This window comes from Dasypus novemcinctus, chromosome 19 (genome assembly GCF_030445035.2).
Source record: "Dasypus novemcinctus isolate mDasNov1 chromosome 19, mDasNov1.1.hap2, whole genome shotgun sequence".
Taxonomy (NCBI): domain Eukaryota; kingdom Metazoa; phylum Chordata; class Mammalia; order Cingulata; family Dasypodidae; genus Dasypus; species Dasypus novemcinctus.
In genome coordinates this window covers 862028-880734 of record NC_080691.1, presented here as the reverse complement: position 1 = coordinate 880734, position 18707 = coordinate 862028, and the positions used below count along the sequence as shown (strand labels likewise).

The following is an 18707-nucleotide window of genomic DNA, read 5'->3' as shown; positions in this document are numbered from 1 at the left end:
TAAACATGTACCCCTTGGGTCTTAATCACAATTCTGGAAGAAGGCCAAAAGTACAATATAAAAAAGCAATTGTGTGCAGCATAGGAGGTCCTGCTAAAAGTGAAAGATTTAATCCAATAGTGTCTGGTCACTCTGAAGACTGCCATCCCTATCCAGGGGTGGATTGCAAATACTAAAAGGAAGACAGAAATAATGAACTGTTGTAAATCACCCTCAGATCTATGAAAAACCATCTGGGATACATGCTAGTAGTAACAGGTGACTGTCATGCCCCTGCCCACCCCACTAACATCCCTTTTAGAACTAACACAGATGCTTTTGTGAAGATCCAGGGCCCTACCACTGAAACCTGAGAAAAAGCAAAGTAGCTCCACTGAAAAAACAAACATCGTGAGTACCAAACCTTGTGGTGCCTAGCCCAGCAGTTCTGGCTGCCTGTTACTTGCCATCAGCTCAGAGATATTCCCCATAACTTCCTTCATGCTTACTCCAATGACTGTGACATCAAATCCCTTCTGCTCTTGAGAGGAATGAGCCCTAAGATGGACAATTCAAATGCTCTGGGGAATAATACAACAAAAATCTACCCGAACTGTATTCATTACTTTAGTAAAACAAAAAGGGGGAAAAGTGGAAATATGGCTGGAGGTTAATACTTCACTGAGATCTGTGGCAATTGCTGCCATGCATCACATTAACTTTACAAATCCTGAAACTGTGAACTTGCAGCTTGTGTCTGCCTATGGACTTTGGGCCTGCGTGCCCTCTCCTTATGCTATTGTGGCAGGAACTGTTAACATTACAAAGGAAAATGGATATCGGCCCCTTGGGCTAATGGACACTCATAGTCATAACCTACAAAAGAATTTATAGAAAATATTTCTTGGGATTGCACCTACTTATGAATGGTTGGGAAATATAAGACAAAACAGTATTTGACCCTTAATTAAATATATCATGTTAAAGCCTGTGTTAGAGACCCATTTGTTTTCATAAATGGTAAGATAACTATTAAGAATGACTCATTGCTTTATGAAAATGGTGCCTTGTATACATGTCTGTCAGAAAGTGTGTTGCAGGATGGAGAAACAATAGCGGTGGCCAGAAGAAGAAAGGCATCTGGATACCTGTGAGAATGATGCAGATTTGGCACTCATCTCCTGAAAGTCAGTTATTGCTACATATGGTACAAGAATCCTTAAAATGGACTAGACTCTTTATTGGGCTGCTTATTATAAGCATTTTGGGACTGACTGAAATCATTACAGTTGCTGTTACTGCTGTGGTAGCTTTAAATAATCGAGTTAATGATTTAGAATCAGCTGTTTTACATATTGGAAATCAATTGTATAATTTAAACTTAAGGGGATTGAAATGTGATTGGAATGAAAGCAATTTTGTATTACTCCTCTTGCCTATAAGCTGACATAGAATGGGAAAAAATTGAGAATCATTTATTAGGCCATAAAAGTAATATCTCTTTGGAAATAATTGAATTACAAAGAAAAATATTAGAAATGCCTCAAAATGAAATTCATGTAGCTAATGATAAGGATATTTTCTCAAATATGATTTCACATATTACAAAATTTAACCCAGTTAATTGGTGGAAATCACAGCATTTCCTGTCAGCTTTAGGAATAGGGCTAATCATATTTATTCTGTTGCTCATGATTTTCACCTGTGCCGGACAGTGCTTTTGAAGAAATTTGCAAGCGTAACAGCCATGAGACATGCAAATAATCTGGTGCTAGCAAAGGCACTTCAATAATTTCCCCAAGTCGAAGAGCTTGGCTGGTAGTCAATGATGGGTAAGTCTCAAAAGGAGGGCAACCTAAGACAGGCACAGTCACCTTGACTAAAACAAAAAGGGGGAAATGTTAGAAACTGAGGCACAGTGGTCTTGCAAAGGGAGATGTGCTGTTTCCATGGCTAGGCTTTTAACATAGGAATGCAGCAATTAAGGCTTTCAAGGCAGCAGGATATAGTTGTCTGGGGCAGGGAGAAATATGAGCAAACAAACTTTGTAGTTTGAAAGGAATACTAAATCTTTGTACTTTGAGATAAGTTCTTTATGAGTCTTGTTAATGTGTAGTGACAATGCTTGTTATCTCAATAGTTTGAGTATATATAATGTCACATGTGAAAAATAAAGTGGTCTGAGGAGTCATTACTCACAGACACCCTGATCCCAGCTCTCTCTCTTTCTTTCTCTCATTGTTTCACTCGTTTTCTCTTTCTTTCATTCCTGATACCCTTCAGGTCCAAATCTCCAACGTATTTTCTCCTATAGTGTAGGCTCTCTTTTCCTCTTCTTGACAAACTCCTTTGAGGTGCAGAAGGCTTTAATTTTGAGGAAGTCCCATTTATCTAGTTATTCTTTTGCTGCTCGTGCTTTTGGTGTGAAGTTCATGAAGCCATTTCCTATGACAAGATCTTGTATATGCTTCCCTACACTGCTTTCCAAAGTCTTTATGGTCTTGGCTCTTATATTTAGGTCTTTGATCTAACTCGTGAGGGTTTTTTAATAAGGTATGAGATGGTAATCCTCTTTCATTCTTTTACCTATGGGTATTCAGTTCTCCAGGCACCATTTGTTGAATAGGCCATTCTCTCCCAGTTGAGAGGGTTTGGTGGCTTTATCGAATATTATATGACTATATATGGGGATCTATATCAGAATTCTCAATTCAGTTCCATTGGTCTGTGTGTCTCTCCTTGTGCCAATACCATGCTGTTTTCACTACTGTAGCTTTGTAGTATGTTTTGAAGTCGGGTAGTATGAATACTGCAATTTGGTTTTTCTTTTTCAGTATGTCTTTGGCTATTCGGGGCCTCTTTCCTTTCCAAATAAATTTCATAGCTAATTTTTCTAGTTCCTTAAAGAATGCTGTGTTGATTTTTATTGGGATTGCATTGAATGTGTAGATCAGTTTTGGTAGGATAGGCATCTTAATAATATTTAGTCTTCCTATCCAAGAACAGGGAATATTCTTCCATTTATTTAGGTCTTCTTTGATTTCCTTGAACGGTCTTGTGTAGTTCTTTGTGTATAACTTTTTTACATCCTAAGTTAAATTTATTCCTAGGTATTTGGTTTTTTTATTGACTATTGTAAATGGTATTTGTTTCTTGATTTCCTCCTGAGCTTGCTCATTATTGGTGTACAGATATGCTACTGATTTTTGTGCATTGATCTTAAAACCTGTGACTTTACTAAACTAATTTATGAGTTCTAGAAGCTTTGTTGTAGACCTCTTAGGATTTTCTATGAACAGGATCATGTCATCTCCAAATAATGAAATTTTGAATTCTTCCTTTCCAATTTGAATGCCTTTTATATCTGGTTCTTGCCTCAGTACTTGAGCAAGCACTTCTAAGCCAATGTTAAATAGAAGGGGTGAGAGTGGGCATCCTTGTCTTGTTCCTGACCTTAGAGGGAAGGCTTTCAAGATTTCACCATTGTAAATGATGTTGGTTGTGGGTTTTTCATATATCCTCTTTATTATGTTCAAAAATTTCCTTGAATTCCAATCTTTTGCTGTGTTTTTATCAAGAAAGGGTGTTGTATTTTGTCAAATGCTTTTTCTGCACCTATAGATAAAATCATGTGATGTTTTCCCTTCAATCTGTTTATGTGGTGTATTACATTGATTAATTTTCTTACGTTGAACCATCCTTGCATACCCTGAATGAATCCCACTAGGTCATGGTGTATAAGTCATTTAATGTGTTGTTGAATACAGTTAGCAAGTATTTTGTTGAGGATTTTAGCATCTAGGTTCATTAGAGAAATGGGTCTGTAATTTTCCTTTCTTGTGGTGTCTTTGTTTGGCTTTGGTATAAGGGTAATTTTGGCATCATAGAATGAGTTTGGTAATGTTCCTTTGTTTTGATTTTTTGGTAGAGTTTCAGCAGGATTGGTGTTCTTTCTGGAATTTTTGTAGAATTCACCTGTGAAGCCATCTGGCCCTGTGCTCTCCTTAGTTGGGAGGTTTTTAATGACTGATTCTACCTCTTTACTTGTGATTGGTTTGTTGAGATCATCAATTTCTTCTTTTGTCAATATAGGCTGCTTATGTGTTTCTAGGAATTTGTCCATTTCCTCTGAATTCTCATTTTTGTTGGAATATAGTTTTTCAGAGTGCCCTCTCATGATAGTCTTTATTTCTGTGGGGTCAGTGGTGATATCGCCTTTCTCATTTCTTATTTTGTGTATTTGCATCTTCTCTCTTTTTTTCTTTGTTAGTCTCACTAAGGGTTTGTCAATTTTATTAATCTTCTTAAAGAACCAGCTCTTGGTTTTGTTTATTTTTTCAAGTGCTTTCTTATTTTCTATTTCATTTAGTTCTGCTCTTATCTTTGTGTTATTTTTTCTTTCTTCTCCCTGTGGGATTACTTTGTTGTTTTCTTTACTAATTCCTCCACATGTGCAGTTCTTCAATTTTTGCTCTTTCTTCTTTTTTTGATGTATTAATTTATGGCTATAAATTTCCCTCTTGGTACTGCTTTTGCTGCATCCCATAAGTTTTGGTATGTTGTGTTGTCATTTTCATTAGATTCAAGGTAGTTATTAATTTCTTTTTAGATTTTCTCTTTGACCCACTGTTTTTCTAAGAGTGTGCTGTTTAATTTACATATTTTGGTGTGAAATCTGGGCCTTTGGCCATTGCAGATTTCCAGCTTCACTCCACTTTGGTCAGAGATATTATTTTGGATGATTTCAATCTTTCTGAATTAATTGAGTCTTTGTGGCCTAGCATATGGTCTATCTTGGCAAATGTTCTATGTGCATTTGAGAAAAATGTATGTTCTGCTGTATTCAGGTATAATGTTCTCTATGTATATATTTTATCCAGCTCCTCTAATATATACTGTTCAAAGTTTTTGTTTCTTTATTGATTCTCTTTTGACATGTTCTGTCCAAAGGTGATAGTGGTGTATTAAAGCCTCCCACTATAATTGTAGAGGCATCTATTCTTTCACTTAGTTTTTCCAGTGTTTTCCTCACGTTTTGGAGTTGCCCATCCTAGGAGCATAAATATTTATGATTGGTCATTCTTCTTGAAAGATTGTCCCTTTCACTGTTATGTAGTATCCTTCTTTGTCTCTCACAATTGTTTTCCATTTAAAGTCTATTTTGTCTGGTATTAATATAGCTACTCCTGCCTTTTTTCGGTTATTGTTTGCTTGTAAGATTGTTTTCCAACCATTCACTTTCAAACTCCATGAATCCCTGAGTTTAAGATGTGTCTCTTGTAGACAGCATATAGATGGGTCATATTTCCTTATCCAATCTCCCAGTCTGAATCTTTTGATAGGTGAGTTTAATCTGTTGACATTCAGTGTTATTACTTTCAAGGAATTATTTATGTTAGCCATATTTTGTTTGTACTTGGGTCTGTCATATTTTGTTTTTTTCCTTCTCTTTTTGTCTTATTTGTTGCTCTTACACTCTCCTCCATCTCTGCCTCTCCTATTTTTTCCTTTCTTCCTGCAGAACTCCCTTTAGGATTTCTTGAAGGGAAGGGTTCTTGTTGGCATATTCTTTCAATTTCTGTTTATCTGTGAATATTTTGAACTCTTCATCATTTTTGAATGCTAGTTTAGCTGGGTAGAGTATTCTTGGTTGGAAATTTTTTTCTTTTAGTACCTTGACTACATCATACCACTTCCTTCTTGCCTCCATTGTTTCAGATGAGAAATCAGCACTTAATCTTATGGAGCCTCCCTTGTATGTGATGGTTCTCTTTTCTCTTGCTGCTTTTAGAATTTTCTCTTTGCCTTGAGCATTGGAAAATTTGAGAAGTGTATGTCTTGGGGTGGGTCTGTTGGGATTTATGGTGTTTGGGGTTTGTTGTGCTTCATGGATATGTACATCCATCTCTCTCAGTAGATTTGGGAAGTTTTCAGCCATTATTTCCTCCAACACACCTTCTGTCCCCTTTCCCTTCTCTTCTCCTTCTGGGATGCCTATAATATGTATGTTTATGCATTTTACATAGTCATTCAGGTCCATAAGTCCTAGCTGGATTTTCTCTTATCTTTTTATCGATTAGTTCTACTATCTGTTTGATTTCAGATGTACTGTCTTCCACGTCACTACTTCTCTCCTCTGCCTCTTATAATCTGTTGCTATTTGCTGAGAGTGTATTTTTGATTTCTTGAACTGTGGTGTTCATCTCCATCATATCTTTTATCTTTTTGCATATGTCTGCAATTTCCTGCCCAAGTGTTTTCTTCATATTGTTAATCTCTTCCTTTACTTCATTAAGTTGGTCTCTAATATATGTTTTGAGATCTTTGATTACTTGTCTGATGTTCTCCTCTACTTCCTGGTTTTTAGTTTGTTGATTGGATTCAGCCATGTTTTCCTGATTATTGGTTTGGTTTGTAGTTTTTTGTTGTTGTATGGTCATCATTTTATCTTCATGGGTTTAATCAGTTCCTTACCTTCTTTGTCTAGTCTTGGGGATTAATTAGTTGTCCTTGCATAAGTGTTATGTCTTCTCTTTGTCACTTTGTTCTTCTTACCCCATTTTCTTGTTGCTGGCTATGTTCACTTTGAAGGGAAATATTAGGGCCTGGGAAAGCAAAATGAGTAAGGAAAGAAAATGTGTAATGTAGTATTGGCAGTAAATGTTAACAGCGCAACAATGTGGGATCTGGGAGAATGGATATTAGACTCATGTAAGTTGTGTAGAGTTATAGCAGTAAGTAGAGTACCTATAATGAGACAGTCAACTGAATATGGGGAGGAATACTGTATGAATTAAAAAGCCAGTGTTTTCATGAGAGAGGGAAAGAGAAAAGAAAGACAATATATATCAAGAATGGATAAAAGACAGAAAACAGAACAAAGGTATTAGAAATTAAAAGTCAGACAATTTGGGGGCCAAAGAAAGGGAGGTGGAATGTAAGAGAGACAGTAGATGATGGATGGTAGCAAGATGTGGGGGAAAGGGAATATTGTAGGTAGCCAAAATCAATTCACACAGAAAAGAGGAAATGGAGGATGAGGAAAAACAGCAAATGTGAAGCACCCCCTGCAGCACCTACTATATAAAGAAAAGAAAAGGAAAGAAAATAAGAAGAAAAAGAGAGAGGAAAAAAAGAGGAGAAAAAAGGGCATGGGCAAAGATAAGGGAGGGAAACAAGCAAGAAAAAAAAAAAGAAGGGAAAAAACTAAATAAATGAAAAAGGACCTTGGGGGAGAAAATGGGAGAAAATACCAGGAGGTAATGCAGTATTAGCAACCAAGACCAAAAAAAAAAAAAAAGAAAAGAAAAGAAAAAACACAAACACCAAGGGCTAGAATAATCAAGGACCTCAGATGGACCTCAGGGTGTGGTGGATTCAGGGATGGGAAGTCTGTGATATTGGAGACTCAATGTGTGTGAGTCTCTGGAGTATGGGCCACCAGGGTTTAGGGGATACAGACCAGGGAACCATGCATCCAGTTAACAGGGCACCTGGGAGCACCACAGTGCAACACAACCTTCAGGGATCCCTGCAACTGGGCACCAGCCCCAGGGGAGGGGTCCTGCCCAAAACCTCTGAACTCCATGTCAGAAACCCAGAATTCCACCTCTCACAAGAATCTCCTTTGTCACCATCTCACCAAATTGACATCCAGATACCTCCTGCCCTGCAAGCCCTGGAAACAGCTTACTGGGGGTACTGCTGTACTACAGAGAGTTCAGGGGCCATCGCAGACAGGCTGTCAGCCCTAGGTGGAAGGGTTCCTCCTAGAACTTCTGACCTCCATGTCAGAAACCAAAAGCTCCACCTCCTACAAGAATCTCCTCTGTCACTCTCTCACCAAATGGCCATCCAGACACCTCCTGCTCTGCCAGCCCCTGAAACCTGCAAGCCCCTGAATTCCCCACACAATAAAGTTTCCAAGGGTCACCACAGCCTGGCCACCAGCCCTAGGGGCAGGGGTTCCACCCAGAATCTCTGACCTCTGAGTCAGAAACCCAAAATTCCACCTCTCACAAGAATCTCCTCTGTCACTGTCTCACCAAATCGACTTCCAGACACCTCCCACCCTGCAAGCCCCTGAAACAGCCCGCTTAGAGCTTGGGAACTCCCCAGTACAGCAAATCCTCCAGGAATCACCACCACTGGGCTGCCAGCCCCAGGGTGAGGTGTCCCTCCCTGGCACAACCCCAACCTCCATGAAAGAGACCCAAAATTCTATCTCTTACAAGAATCTCCTCTGTCACCATCCCACTAAATTGATGTACAGACACCTCCTGCCCTGCAAACACCTGAAACAGCCTGGTCCAGCAGACTTCAACCCTACTCAGCCACTTCTTTGGAGGAGAGATTATACGATGCACTCAATCAGATGCCATCTTACCCCACCTCCTTCAACATTAATTTTCTTAGACTACTCATTTCAGCCACAATCACATCCATAAGCCAAAAGTGTTTGTTACATTCATTATGTGTTACTATCATTTCCAACCAATACATATTTACATTGACCTTATTAAACATACTACATACATCCAGTATCTTTTCTCCCTTATCCCATTCCATCTCTGACCAACCTTCACTTCGTTGTCCAACTCCATAAGTCTACACATTGTGTTGCTGCCTCCCTTCACCCCTCCTCCTAGCCTTTGTTATCTCCCTTTTCCAGCCGTTGCTATCCTTCCCGCCAGTCCCGTCCACTTAGCCAACTCATAATCTGCCCCCTTTCTTAGTCACTGCCTACTTCATAGCTGCCTGCACAGTTCCGCCTATCCACTACCGCCCCGTAGTTTACCCGCCCCAATTCCTACCCCTCCCTTGACCTGACCTTATATAATCAAGTGTATTTCCACAATAAATTGGACTAGCTCATTCTCACAGGCTGTCTCCGTGGCTTTTACCACGCGTCCCCCACGCCTGGAGAACCTAGGCCTACGTGTTGGCCTAGGGGCTCACCGCCGAGCCGTGGAAGCCCGCCCGGTCCTCGTAGGTTGCTAACTTAGAGTAGCAGCCCACAGCAGGGGTTGCTAACTTAGAGTAGCAGCCCACAGCAGGGGTTGCTAACTTGGAATAGCAACACTCAGCAGGGGGCTCGCCCGGGATCCTTTCCTTCCACCGCCCTCCGGCCCCTCTCTGCTGCTGCTGCTGCTGTCTACTGGCGACCATTTCAGCTCTCCAGGTAGGGACCCCATCGCCGTCTTTTCTTCTCCCACTATGGGCACCTCTCTCTCCTCACACCATACCCCTCAGGTTCGGCTTTTAGCCGCCCTGCTTGATACCAATGGAGTCCGCGTTTCCCTAAAACAGCTCCAAAAATATTGGGACCTGCTACTCCCTCTTAATCCGTGGCTCGCCACCTGCCAGCTCTGGAGCCCAGACACATACTCTCGACTCATAGATCGAGTCACCTCCGCCATAGAGCATGAAAAGCGGTCTTTTCCGCATGGCCTGCTGCCTGCTCTAGTAGCCATACGCGCCTGTCTCCTTGGTGCACCGTCAGAAGCCATCCGAGACAAATCAGTTAAGCAACCCAATGACTATGAGCCCGATGATCCTGGCGACCCAAATTCTCTGTCTGACCAGCTCGCCGCTGCTCTCGAGCGCGAACCTCCCCGCCCGCGCTCCCCACGGCCCGCAGAAGCCGCTTCAGTAGCTCCTCAAAATAGCGGACTTTCTCCTTTTTCTTCCACCTCTGCCCAAAATGGCGCACTTCCGGCTTCTTCTTCACCTATGTCCGAGCCCGCCGGCGGGAACAAAGGCGCCTCCTCTCACCTTTACCCGCCCCTCCCTGTCTCGTCATCTTCCGGCCCTGCCCCGGACATAATGTCGCCGCCATCTTGGCCGGCCCCCGGAAATGACGTGACTTCGCCGCCATCTTGGCCGGCCCCCGGAAATGACGTGACTTCGCCGCCATCTTGGCCGGCCCCCGGAAATGACGTGACTTCGCCGCCATCTTGGCCAGCGCCCAAAAATGACGTAACTACATCGCCATCTTGGCAGGCGCCTAAAAGTGATGTCGCCGCTCCGCCATCTTGTCCAGCGCCCAAAAATATCCCGCCGCCAGTTTGTTGCCACCTTGACGCTGCTAAGCCATCATTCTCTCATCTGTTTCCCGCTACCGTTCATCCCTCGCCACCACCGTATGGCAGCAGCTCCCCACCTGCTTCTAGCGAAGCACATTCTCCCGCCCCCCAGCTATACCCGCTCAACCCGCTGCCCACGCAGCAACGCCCTCAGACTTGGCTTCCCTTCACAGCCGAAGAAGTTAAAACTCTTCGCAAAGCTGTTAAAGAAGACGGCATAGGTAGCCCATATGTCCAACAATTAATAGAAGAGTTAGGGGTTCAACTTGCTCTTCCTTATGACTGGATTTCTCTAGCCCGTTCCATCCTTCCGCCAGGCCAGTTCCTTGAATGGCATGCTTACTATCAAGTAGCTGTTGATAAGCAAGTGGTAGAAAATGTCCAGGCAGGTATCCAAGATCCAGCTGATGCCTACACAGGAATTAACAACTATGCTGACCCTCGTTCTTATATAAACATAGATCCAGGGTTTTGGCACCGAGTAAAAGCTCTTGTCCAGCGATCGTTCTCTTTAGTTTCTACCAAGCAGTCCACCAAATTTACGCAAATGCTTCAAGACTCGCAAGAAACCTTTCCAGCATTTGTCGCACGCGTTTTAGAAGCATGCCAGCGGAAAATTACTAACGAAGATGCTCAGTTTGTGTTAGCAAAAGAACTCATTCTCGATGGGTGCCTTGCACCCTTCTGGGCCGTTATTCTTCCTATCCGTGATAAGCCAATACATGAATGGGTATTGGCTTGTCGAGATATTGACCCACAGACTAAAGCACTTACTTCTGCCTTCGCTTCCGCCATGGCTGTGTCATCTGCCTCCACTTCTGCCTGCTTTCGATGCGGTCAGCCCGGTCATTTTGTCCGCGAGTGCCCTCAACAGGCAGCTCCCCGCCCTGCCGTAGCACTGCACAGACCAAGAGGCCCCCCCACACCATGCCCGCGCTGTGGCAAGGGGTATCACTGGGCCCGCGATTGCCGCTCATTGCAACGTATCTCCCAGCCTTTAAACTTCCAGTGGGGCAGGCCTCAGCCCCTCCCCCAAGAGGCCCTCCAGAGAGCTCCAAAACCTTAATGTAGACAATGCCTATCAAACGTCACCAAAAACCTTCCTTAGAGCTTAAAATAAACGGACAATGGCTTGAAGGGCTCTTAGACTCTGGTGCTGAAATCTCTTGTATTCCCTTTGAAATCACCGCCTTCAATCATTGGCCCCTCGAAACCGGCCCTCAAGTCATCGGCGCCACGGGAGCTGCTACCTCCTGGAAAACCTCCCAGCCTCTGCATTGGAGTGACCGAGAAGGTCACGAAAGCCAGATTCATCCACTCGTCCTTTCTTCAGTCCAAACCATCCTGTGGGGAAGAGATGTACTCAGCCAGCTAAAAGCTCGAATCACCACAGAAGCCTTCATAGCTGCACCACCCCCCCTTATAGGGGCCACTGCTCCCATCTCAAGACCTGACCCTATCCCTCTGGAATGGGACACAGAGGAGCCCATCTGGGTCGAGCAGTGGCCCTTGCCAACTCATAAACTGCAAGCTCTCTCTGCCCTCATCGAAGAACAGCTACAAGCAGGGCATATTGAGCCGTCTACCAGTCCCTACAATTCGCCAGTCTTCGTCATCAATAAAAAGAACACGAGCAAGTTCCGCCTCCTTCATGACCTTCGAGAAATTAACAAACATATTAAGCCAATGGGATCACCTCAGCCTGGTTGCCCGCATCCCACTGCAGTCCCTCAGCATTTTCATGCAGCCACCATCGATATCAAAGACTGCTTTTTCTCTATCCCTCTTCACCCGCAAGACTGTCCATGATTTGCGTTTACAGTCCCACGCACCAACAATCGATTCCAATGGTGAGTACTACCACAAGGCATGCGGAACAGTCCAACTATATGTCAGCTCTATGTCAATCATGCCATTGAGCCGCTACGCTCTAAGTTCCATTCAGAGCACACATACATCATCCACTATATGGATGACCTTCTTTTAGCAGCAAGTTCTAAAACACTTCTCAATGATCTACTCTCTGCAGTTACGACAAACCTCTCAAGTCTTGGATTAATAGTGCAACCTGACAAAGTCAACCCCCAGCCACCTTTCCAGTTCTTAGGCTTTCATTTTCATCAATATATTCGGCCCACCAGCCTGCAAATCCATGTTTCTGATCACATGACGCTGACTGAGCTCCAACGGCTTTGCGGACAAATCAATTGGCTTCGATCAGCACTCCCCATCACAACAGCACAAATGCAACCCCTTTTCGAGCTCCTGCAGACTAAGTGCAGTCCATCCGCTGCAGTCGTTCGCCCCATCACCATCACCCCAGCTGCCAAAGAAGCCATCCAACAAGTAAATGCTGCACTCCAGCAATGCCGCCTAGAGCGATTCTCTCCCGATCTCCCAATCCTTGCCTTAGTTTTGCCAACACCAGTCACCCCAACGGGTCTCCTATGGCAAGATGGTCCTCTTCTTTTTCTACACACGTCAAAAAGTAAACTCCCAAAAATCTGCCCATTTACAAGGGCTTGGATCACATTAGCCACTGACTTAGTACTTCTCTCCATACAAACGTACGGCGTCCCGCCACACACCATCGTTTGGCCCTTTGATGCAAAAGAAGTTACCTCTCTCATCATGAATAATGCCCAAATGCAAGGCCTAATAGAATTCTTTCGTGGCTCTTTTGACAATCACTATCCGCATCATCCACTACTACAAGGAGTATCTCAATTAGCATTTTCCAACCCGTTCCATCCGCTGCCCACAAGAAAGCCAATTCCTTTTGCCATCACTGCTTTCACCGATGCTTCAAAAAAGGCATTCGCTGCTGTCATATATACGCCAAGAGAACCTAAGCCACGACAATTGGTGTTTGCTAATGACTTTTCTGTCCAAACAGGTGAACTTTTAGCTGTCGCCGCAGTCCTCAATCTCTACCCGGACCAGCCTCTTAACATCTTCACAGACAGCTTATACACTTTACAAGTGTGTCGCAGCCTCCCGCTTGCTACTTTCCTACCCAGTGACTTAACTATTGACCAAGCACTCGCTTTTGTACAGCGACTGCTTGAAGAAAGGCAACAACCCTGGTTCATTGCTCATATCAGAAGTCACTCTGGCCTGCCAGGACCGCTAGTTCAAGGAAATGCCCTCGCCGACGCTTTAGCATCCGGCCGCCATGTATGCCCAGTTGCCATTCAAGAAAACCTCACTGACAAAACAAGACTGGGAGACTTTGTCAACCAAGCTAAGCTCCTACACTCTCAATTCCACTTCTCAGCGCAATCCATTCAAAAGCTCTTCCCAGACCTCCCCATTGAAACATGCAAACATCTTGTGCGCTCCTGCCAAACATGTGCACCTTTGCTGCCTCTTGGACCTTTGCAGCCTCGCGGAGCTAATCCCCGCGGCCTACGGCCTAACTCCCGCTGGCAACTTGACGTCACACACGTTAGCGCCTTTGGACGCCTTAAGTATCTTCATGTTGCAGTTGATACTTTCTCGCACCTGTGCTACGCCGTGCCCCTCACAGGAGAGAGCGCTAAACATTGCATCAAAGCACTCCGACAAGCCATTCTATTCATGGGAATTCCCTGGGATCTCAAAACCGACAATGGACCAGCCTATCGCAGTGCCACCTTTGCCAGCTTCGTACAAATGTACCACATCACACACCATTTTGGCATCCCCTACAATCCACAAGGGCAAGGAATTGTTGAGCGCACTCACCAACAGCTCAAGCTACTCATTCAAAAAGAAAGAGCTTCCTCCCCCCATAAAGCCCCTGCTGACGTCATCACTGCCTGCCTTATTCATCACAATCTCCTGACCTTCGATGACAAGGGACTTTCCCCAACCCACAAACATTGGGGACCCATGTGGCAACCCTCGCAAGTCCCTCTTGTTCACTGGAAAGACCCTGCCACAAATCTTTGGCAGGACCCGGCTCCCTTGCTAGCACAGGGGAGAGGTTTTGCTTGTATCTTCCCAGACTCTGAGCCACAACCACTCTGGGTTCCTGGGCGCTATATCAGGCCTGCCACCGACCCCAAGGTTCCCCTTAATGATAAGTACCCTATGCCCTCCGTGAGAGACATCATTGACAGCGGAGGCCCAGATGTCGCCCCATTTGCTCAAATTCAGCACCAACCAGCCCCTCCCTGAAATGCTTATATTTAAATAAGTGCTCTCTCCGAGTTTCTTTCTGCTGATTGCCCCTCCTCTATGAGGGCTCTCTTCTCCTTCTTTTGTCATTACAGATCTCTCAAAGGACCCAACTCTGCATACTCCACAAGAAAAGCCTTTGCTACCTCCGCAACCCGCCGTTGAAAAGTGCCTGACCTTCACCAAAACGTGCTTTATAGTTCATCAGAAAAGAACTCTCAGTGCAGATGCTCCTCAAGCTCCCCTCGCACCCACTCTTACTCTGCTTCTTTCTTGTAATTTTCATTTTCTTAACAATCTTCTCAGCTGTTTGCCTCGCAGCTACAGCCCCAACAGATTGGAACCTCCGTCAACGCCTCCTCCTCGCTGTCGCCTTTCTACTTTTAATTGGCACTTTCACCTCTCTCGTCGTCCTTCTCCCATGACCACTATACGCCCCCAGGTAAATTCACCCGAGTCTACCTCTCCGACACCGTCGTCCATGGGAACCACACCAGCTCTTTCTCGCCGCGAACGACGTCGACAACGTTTCTTTGCCCGCCGCCTAAGCCGTCTTTCCCTTGAAGATGATGACCCCATCGAGCGCCAAGTTCTCCAGCTCCTCCGACGAGCCCGCTCTGTTCATCCCCCCGCCTCCTGTTCCCCTACCCTCCCCTACCTCATCCATCTCCTCATTCTCATGTTGTCTCTAGCCTCCTCTGCCCAAAGCTCCTCCTCCCATCAGCCATTCAACTGGATCCTGCAGACATTTCCAGAAAAACGTGTTCTCGCTTATAATGTTACTAGTGTCGCTCCCTCCTTTTTCACACACATCTGCCCTCTTGCTGGAATTTCCTTCCGTCCCGAATGCCAAGTGAGTAACATCAAAAAAGCAAAAGTAGGCTTCCACCATTCCTCATCCTGTCGAGGCGGGAATACAGCATGCCTGCTTTCTCAAAACAATCGTCTCCTTGGCCCTCAATTTAACCCTGTGTCTGGTTTTTACATCTGTCCTGCTAGTGCTCGAGGTTGTCATGACCCATCACACTTCTACTGTCCCTCTTGGGGATGTGTGACCATGGCCCATGGATGGTCCGGCGCCCCCAACGGAGACCCGTATCTCTCTCTCCAAGTAGCCAACAATTCCCGTTGGGACTTCATTTCGCTGACAGTAAAAAACCCAAACGACGATACATGGCTGGCCGCTCGCCCCTATGGACTCCGGTTGTATATGAGCAACTATGATCGTGGCGCTTTGTTTGAAATCCAAAAGCGTGTTGTCTCCGCCCCACCCTCTGCTATTGGTCCCAGCCACATCCTTAACCCTCCTCCCTCACCCACTGTTCACCTTCTTCCGTCCTCATCTACTCCCCTCAAAATCTCTTCCACCTCGGCCGCCGTCGTCCCTTCTACAAGCCCCACTTCCCCCCCCCGCTTCAGGTATACAATCACATCCTCTCATCCCCTCTAGTCCCTACTTCAAACTCCTAAACGCCTCCTATTCCTCTCTCAACGCCTCCCACCCCAACCTCACTCGCTCTTGCTGGTTGTGTCTTTCCCCCAGCCTCCCCCTCTATGATCCACTTGCTATCCCTTCACCACTCTTTACTTCCTCCACCGACGATTCCCCCTCTTCCTGCAATTGGAATCAATCTACTCATGTCCCACTCACTTTTACGCACATCTCTTCCAAAGGTTTATGCATTCACCCCCGTTCTTCCCACACTCCTAGCCTTACTGCCTGTACCAACTATACCTCCCCAAACATCTCTGCCAAATACTTAGTTCCCCTAAACACCACCCAATGGCTCTGCTCTTCCACCGGACTTACCCCATGCTTATCTGTTGCCACACTTAACAAGACCAAAGAAACGTGTGCTCTCATCCTCCTCACGCCTCGAGTCATCTATCACACTCCTCTACATTTCTTTGAAGCCTTTGACCACACTCAAGAAGCTATTTACCTCCACAAACGTGAACCTATTACTGCTGTACTCACTGTCACTTCCCTCCTAGCTACAGCTGGAGCTGCCACTGGTGTTGCAGCCCTAGCCACACAAGCCTCCGCCCTCCAAAACCTCAGACAAGCAGTAGACTCTGATATCATCTACCTCCGAGATGCAGTCAAATATCTTAAAGACTCCCTCAATTCCCTTTCAGAAGTTGTCCTGCAAAACCGCCGAGGTCTTGACCTCCTCCTCCTCAAAGAAGGTGGCCTATGTGCAGCTCTGGGAGAAGAATGCTGTGTCTATGCCAACTATACCGGTTTAGTAGACTCCAGCTTAAAAGAACTTGAAAAAGGTCTCAACCAATGCCGACTTGAACGAGCCCAAACTGCTGGTTCCTGGGGCTTTCTGCAGCCCCTCCTCCCCTATCTCCTCCCGTTACTAACCCCAGTTCTGCTCATCATCCTAGGTCTCACCATTGGTCCTTGGGCCATTCGACGAATCATCCGCCTTGCCAAAGATCATGCTGACAGTGTATTTTCCTTATTTGTTCAAATCCATTACCAACGTCTTGCTACCTCTGATTCCATTCCTCAATCTCAACCACGTCCTCACCCCCCTTCCCACTGTACATCCCGCCTGTGAAGCTGCTTGCTGTGAAGCTCTCTGACTTTAGCCGTCGGTACGGGTTCGCTTCCCTCGGCGTAAAGGGCTTGGGTGCACCCTCCGCCCCCCTTTATTGCTATACGTCTGAGAATTCTTCGCGGTTAAGCCAGCCACAGCGCTATCCACCCCAAAAAAGCGTGCGCAACATCATGTTAGATATTTCGTCTAGCACCGGCACGCACCAACCCTAAGGGCTATGCATACATTCTGGCCAAATGATATGTCATTTGCCCATCACCAGTCAATCCTGCCCTCTTTTTCTCTCACCCTCCACAGCCCATCCCTCTACTCTCTCACACCTTTTTTTTTATAAAACAAAAGGAGCAATTGTTGCTGCCTCCCTTCACCCCTCCTCCTAGCCTTTGTTATCTCCCTTTTCCAGCCATTGCTATCCTTCCCGCCAGTCCCGTCCACTTAGCCAACTCATAATCTGCCCCCTTTCTTAATCACTGCCTACTTCATAGCTGCCTGCACAGTTCCGCCTATCCACTACCGCCCCGTAGTTTACCCGCCCCAATTCCTACCCCTCCCTTGACCCGACCTTATATAATCAAGTGTATTTCCGCAATAAATTGGACTAGCTCATTCTCACAGGCTGTCTCCGTGGTTTTTACCGTGCGTCCCCCACGCCTGGAGAACCTAGGCCTACGCGTTGGCCTAGGGGCTCACCACCGAGCCGTGGAAGCCTGCCCGGTCCTCGTAGGTTGCTAACTTAGAGTAGCAGCCCACAGCAGGGGTTGCTAACTTAGAGTAGCAGCCCACAGCAGGGGTTGCTAACTTGGAATAGCAACTCTCAGCAACATTGTATTTAATTCATATCAGTGAGACCATGCAATATTCCTCCCTTTGAGTCTGCCCTGAACCTTTCAATATAATATCTTCAAGGTTACTCCATGTTTTCATGTGCTTTCCCAGTTGATTTTTTCTTAGAGCTGAATGATATTCTATCATATGAATACACCACATCTTGTTTATCCATTCATCAGTTGGAGGACACTTAGGTTGTGTCCCTCTTTTAGCAGTTGTGAATAATGCCATATGAATATCAGTATGCAAATATCTGTTCAAGTCATTGCTTCAGGTCTTCTGAATATATTCCTAGTAGTGGGATTGCTAGATCATATGACATTTCCTGATGAACTACCAGATTATCTTCCACATAGATTGTTTCCTGATGAACTACCAGATTATCTTCCACATAGATTGAACCTTTTTGTAATCCCATCAACAGTGAAGGAATATTCCTATTTCTCCACATCCTCTGTGGCACTTGTAGTTTTCTGTTCTTTTTTTTTAAACTGGTGTTCTTTGTTCTTTGCATTGAAAATAATTCACAATTCATACCTTATGCTTTTGGCCCATCAGCTGCTGTTCAACTGTATTTTCTTTCCCACTCTGTAAATGGAAAAAAAATTATAAGGCTATTAACATTTTTTTTTAAATCCAGTCATCATATTTAACCCTTCTTTGCATTTCATACTATCTAATAGGCACTTAAAAATATTTGCTGAATTGGTTTTATTGTATCATGAAAAACACAGAAAACATTACATCTATAGAGGAAGACTGTGGACTAATGAGAAGGTCCTCTTGACCTTGCTCACTTCCTAATATTGTCTACTGATCTCTCAGTAAAAAATGAGATACACTGACAGTCTGGGGCACTTCCTCATGAACCTCCTCATCACTTAACCTTCTGACTTTGACACAGACATCTTTCAGTATTCAGAGGCAAAGTAGTTATTGTGCTCTTATAAGTCACATAATCAGCTGATCTTCTGCATGTTTCAGATGGGTCAGAAAATTCTAAAGTTTGGATATTTTCTGCTTCTTAACCTTTTCAGACTGCATCATTTGATCAACTCCAAAAGGAAAAGTCCAGGGAAAAGCT

General features: G+C 44.7%; 1 protein-coding gene across 1 annotated transcript; it reads left to right on the top strand.

Moving 5' to 3' along the window:
- The first annotated feature begins 8943 nt into the window (after positions 1–8943).
- LOC131274537 (endogenous retrovirus group S71 member 1 Env polyprotein-like) lies at positions 8944–17386 on the top strand. The gene is made up of 2 exons (XM_058281120.2): positions 8944–9160; positions 14321–17386. Exon 2 carries the CDS (start codon positions 14647–14649, stop codon positions 15673–15675), a length of 1029 nt encoding a protein of 342 aa, XP_058137103.1. The 5' UTR covers positions 8944–9160; positions 14321–14646; the 3' UTR covers positions 15676–17386.
- The last annotated feature ends 1321 nt before the right edge of the window (positions 17387–18707 follow it).

Bases quoted from the DNA above. Each gene is read 5' to 3' on its own strand.
- LOC131274537 (XM_058281120.2), top strand. From the start codon at position 14,647: ATGACCACTATACGCCCCCAGGTAAATTCACCCGAGTCTACCTCTCCG.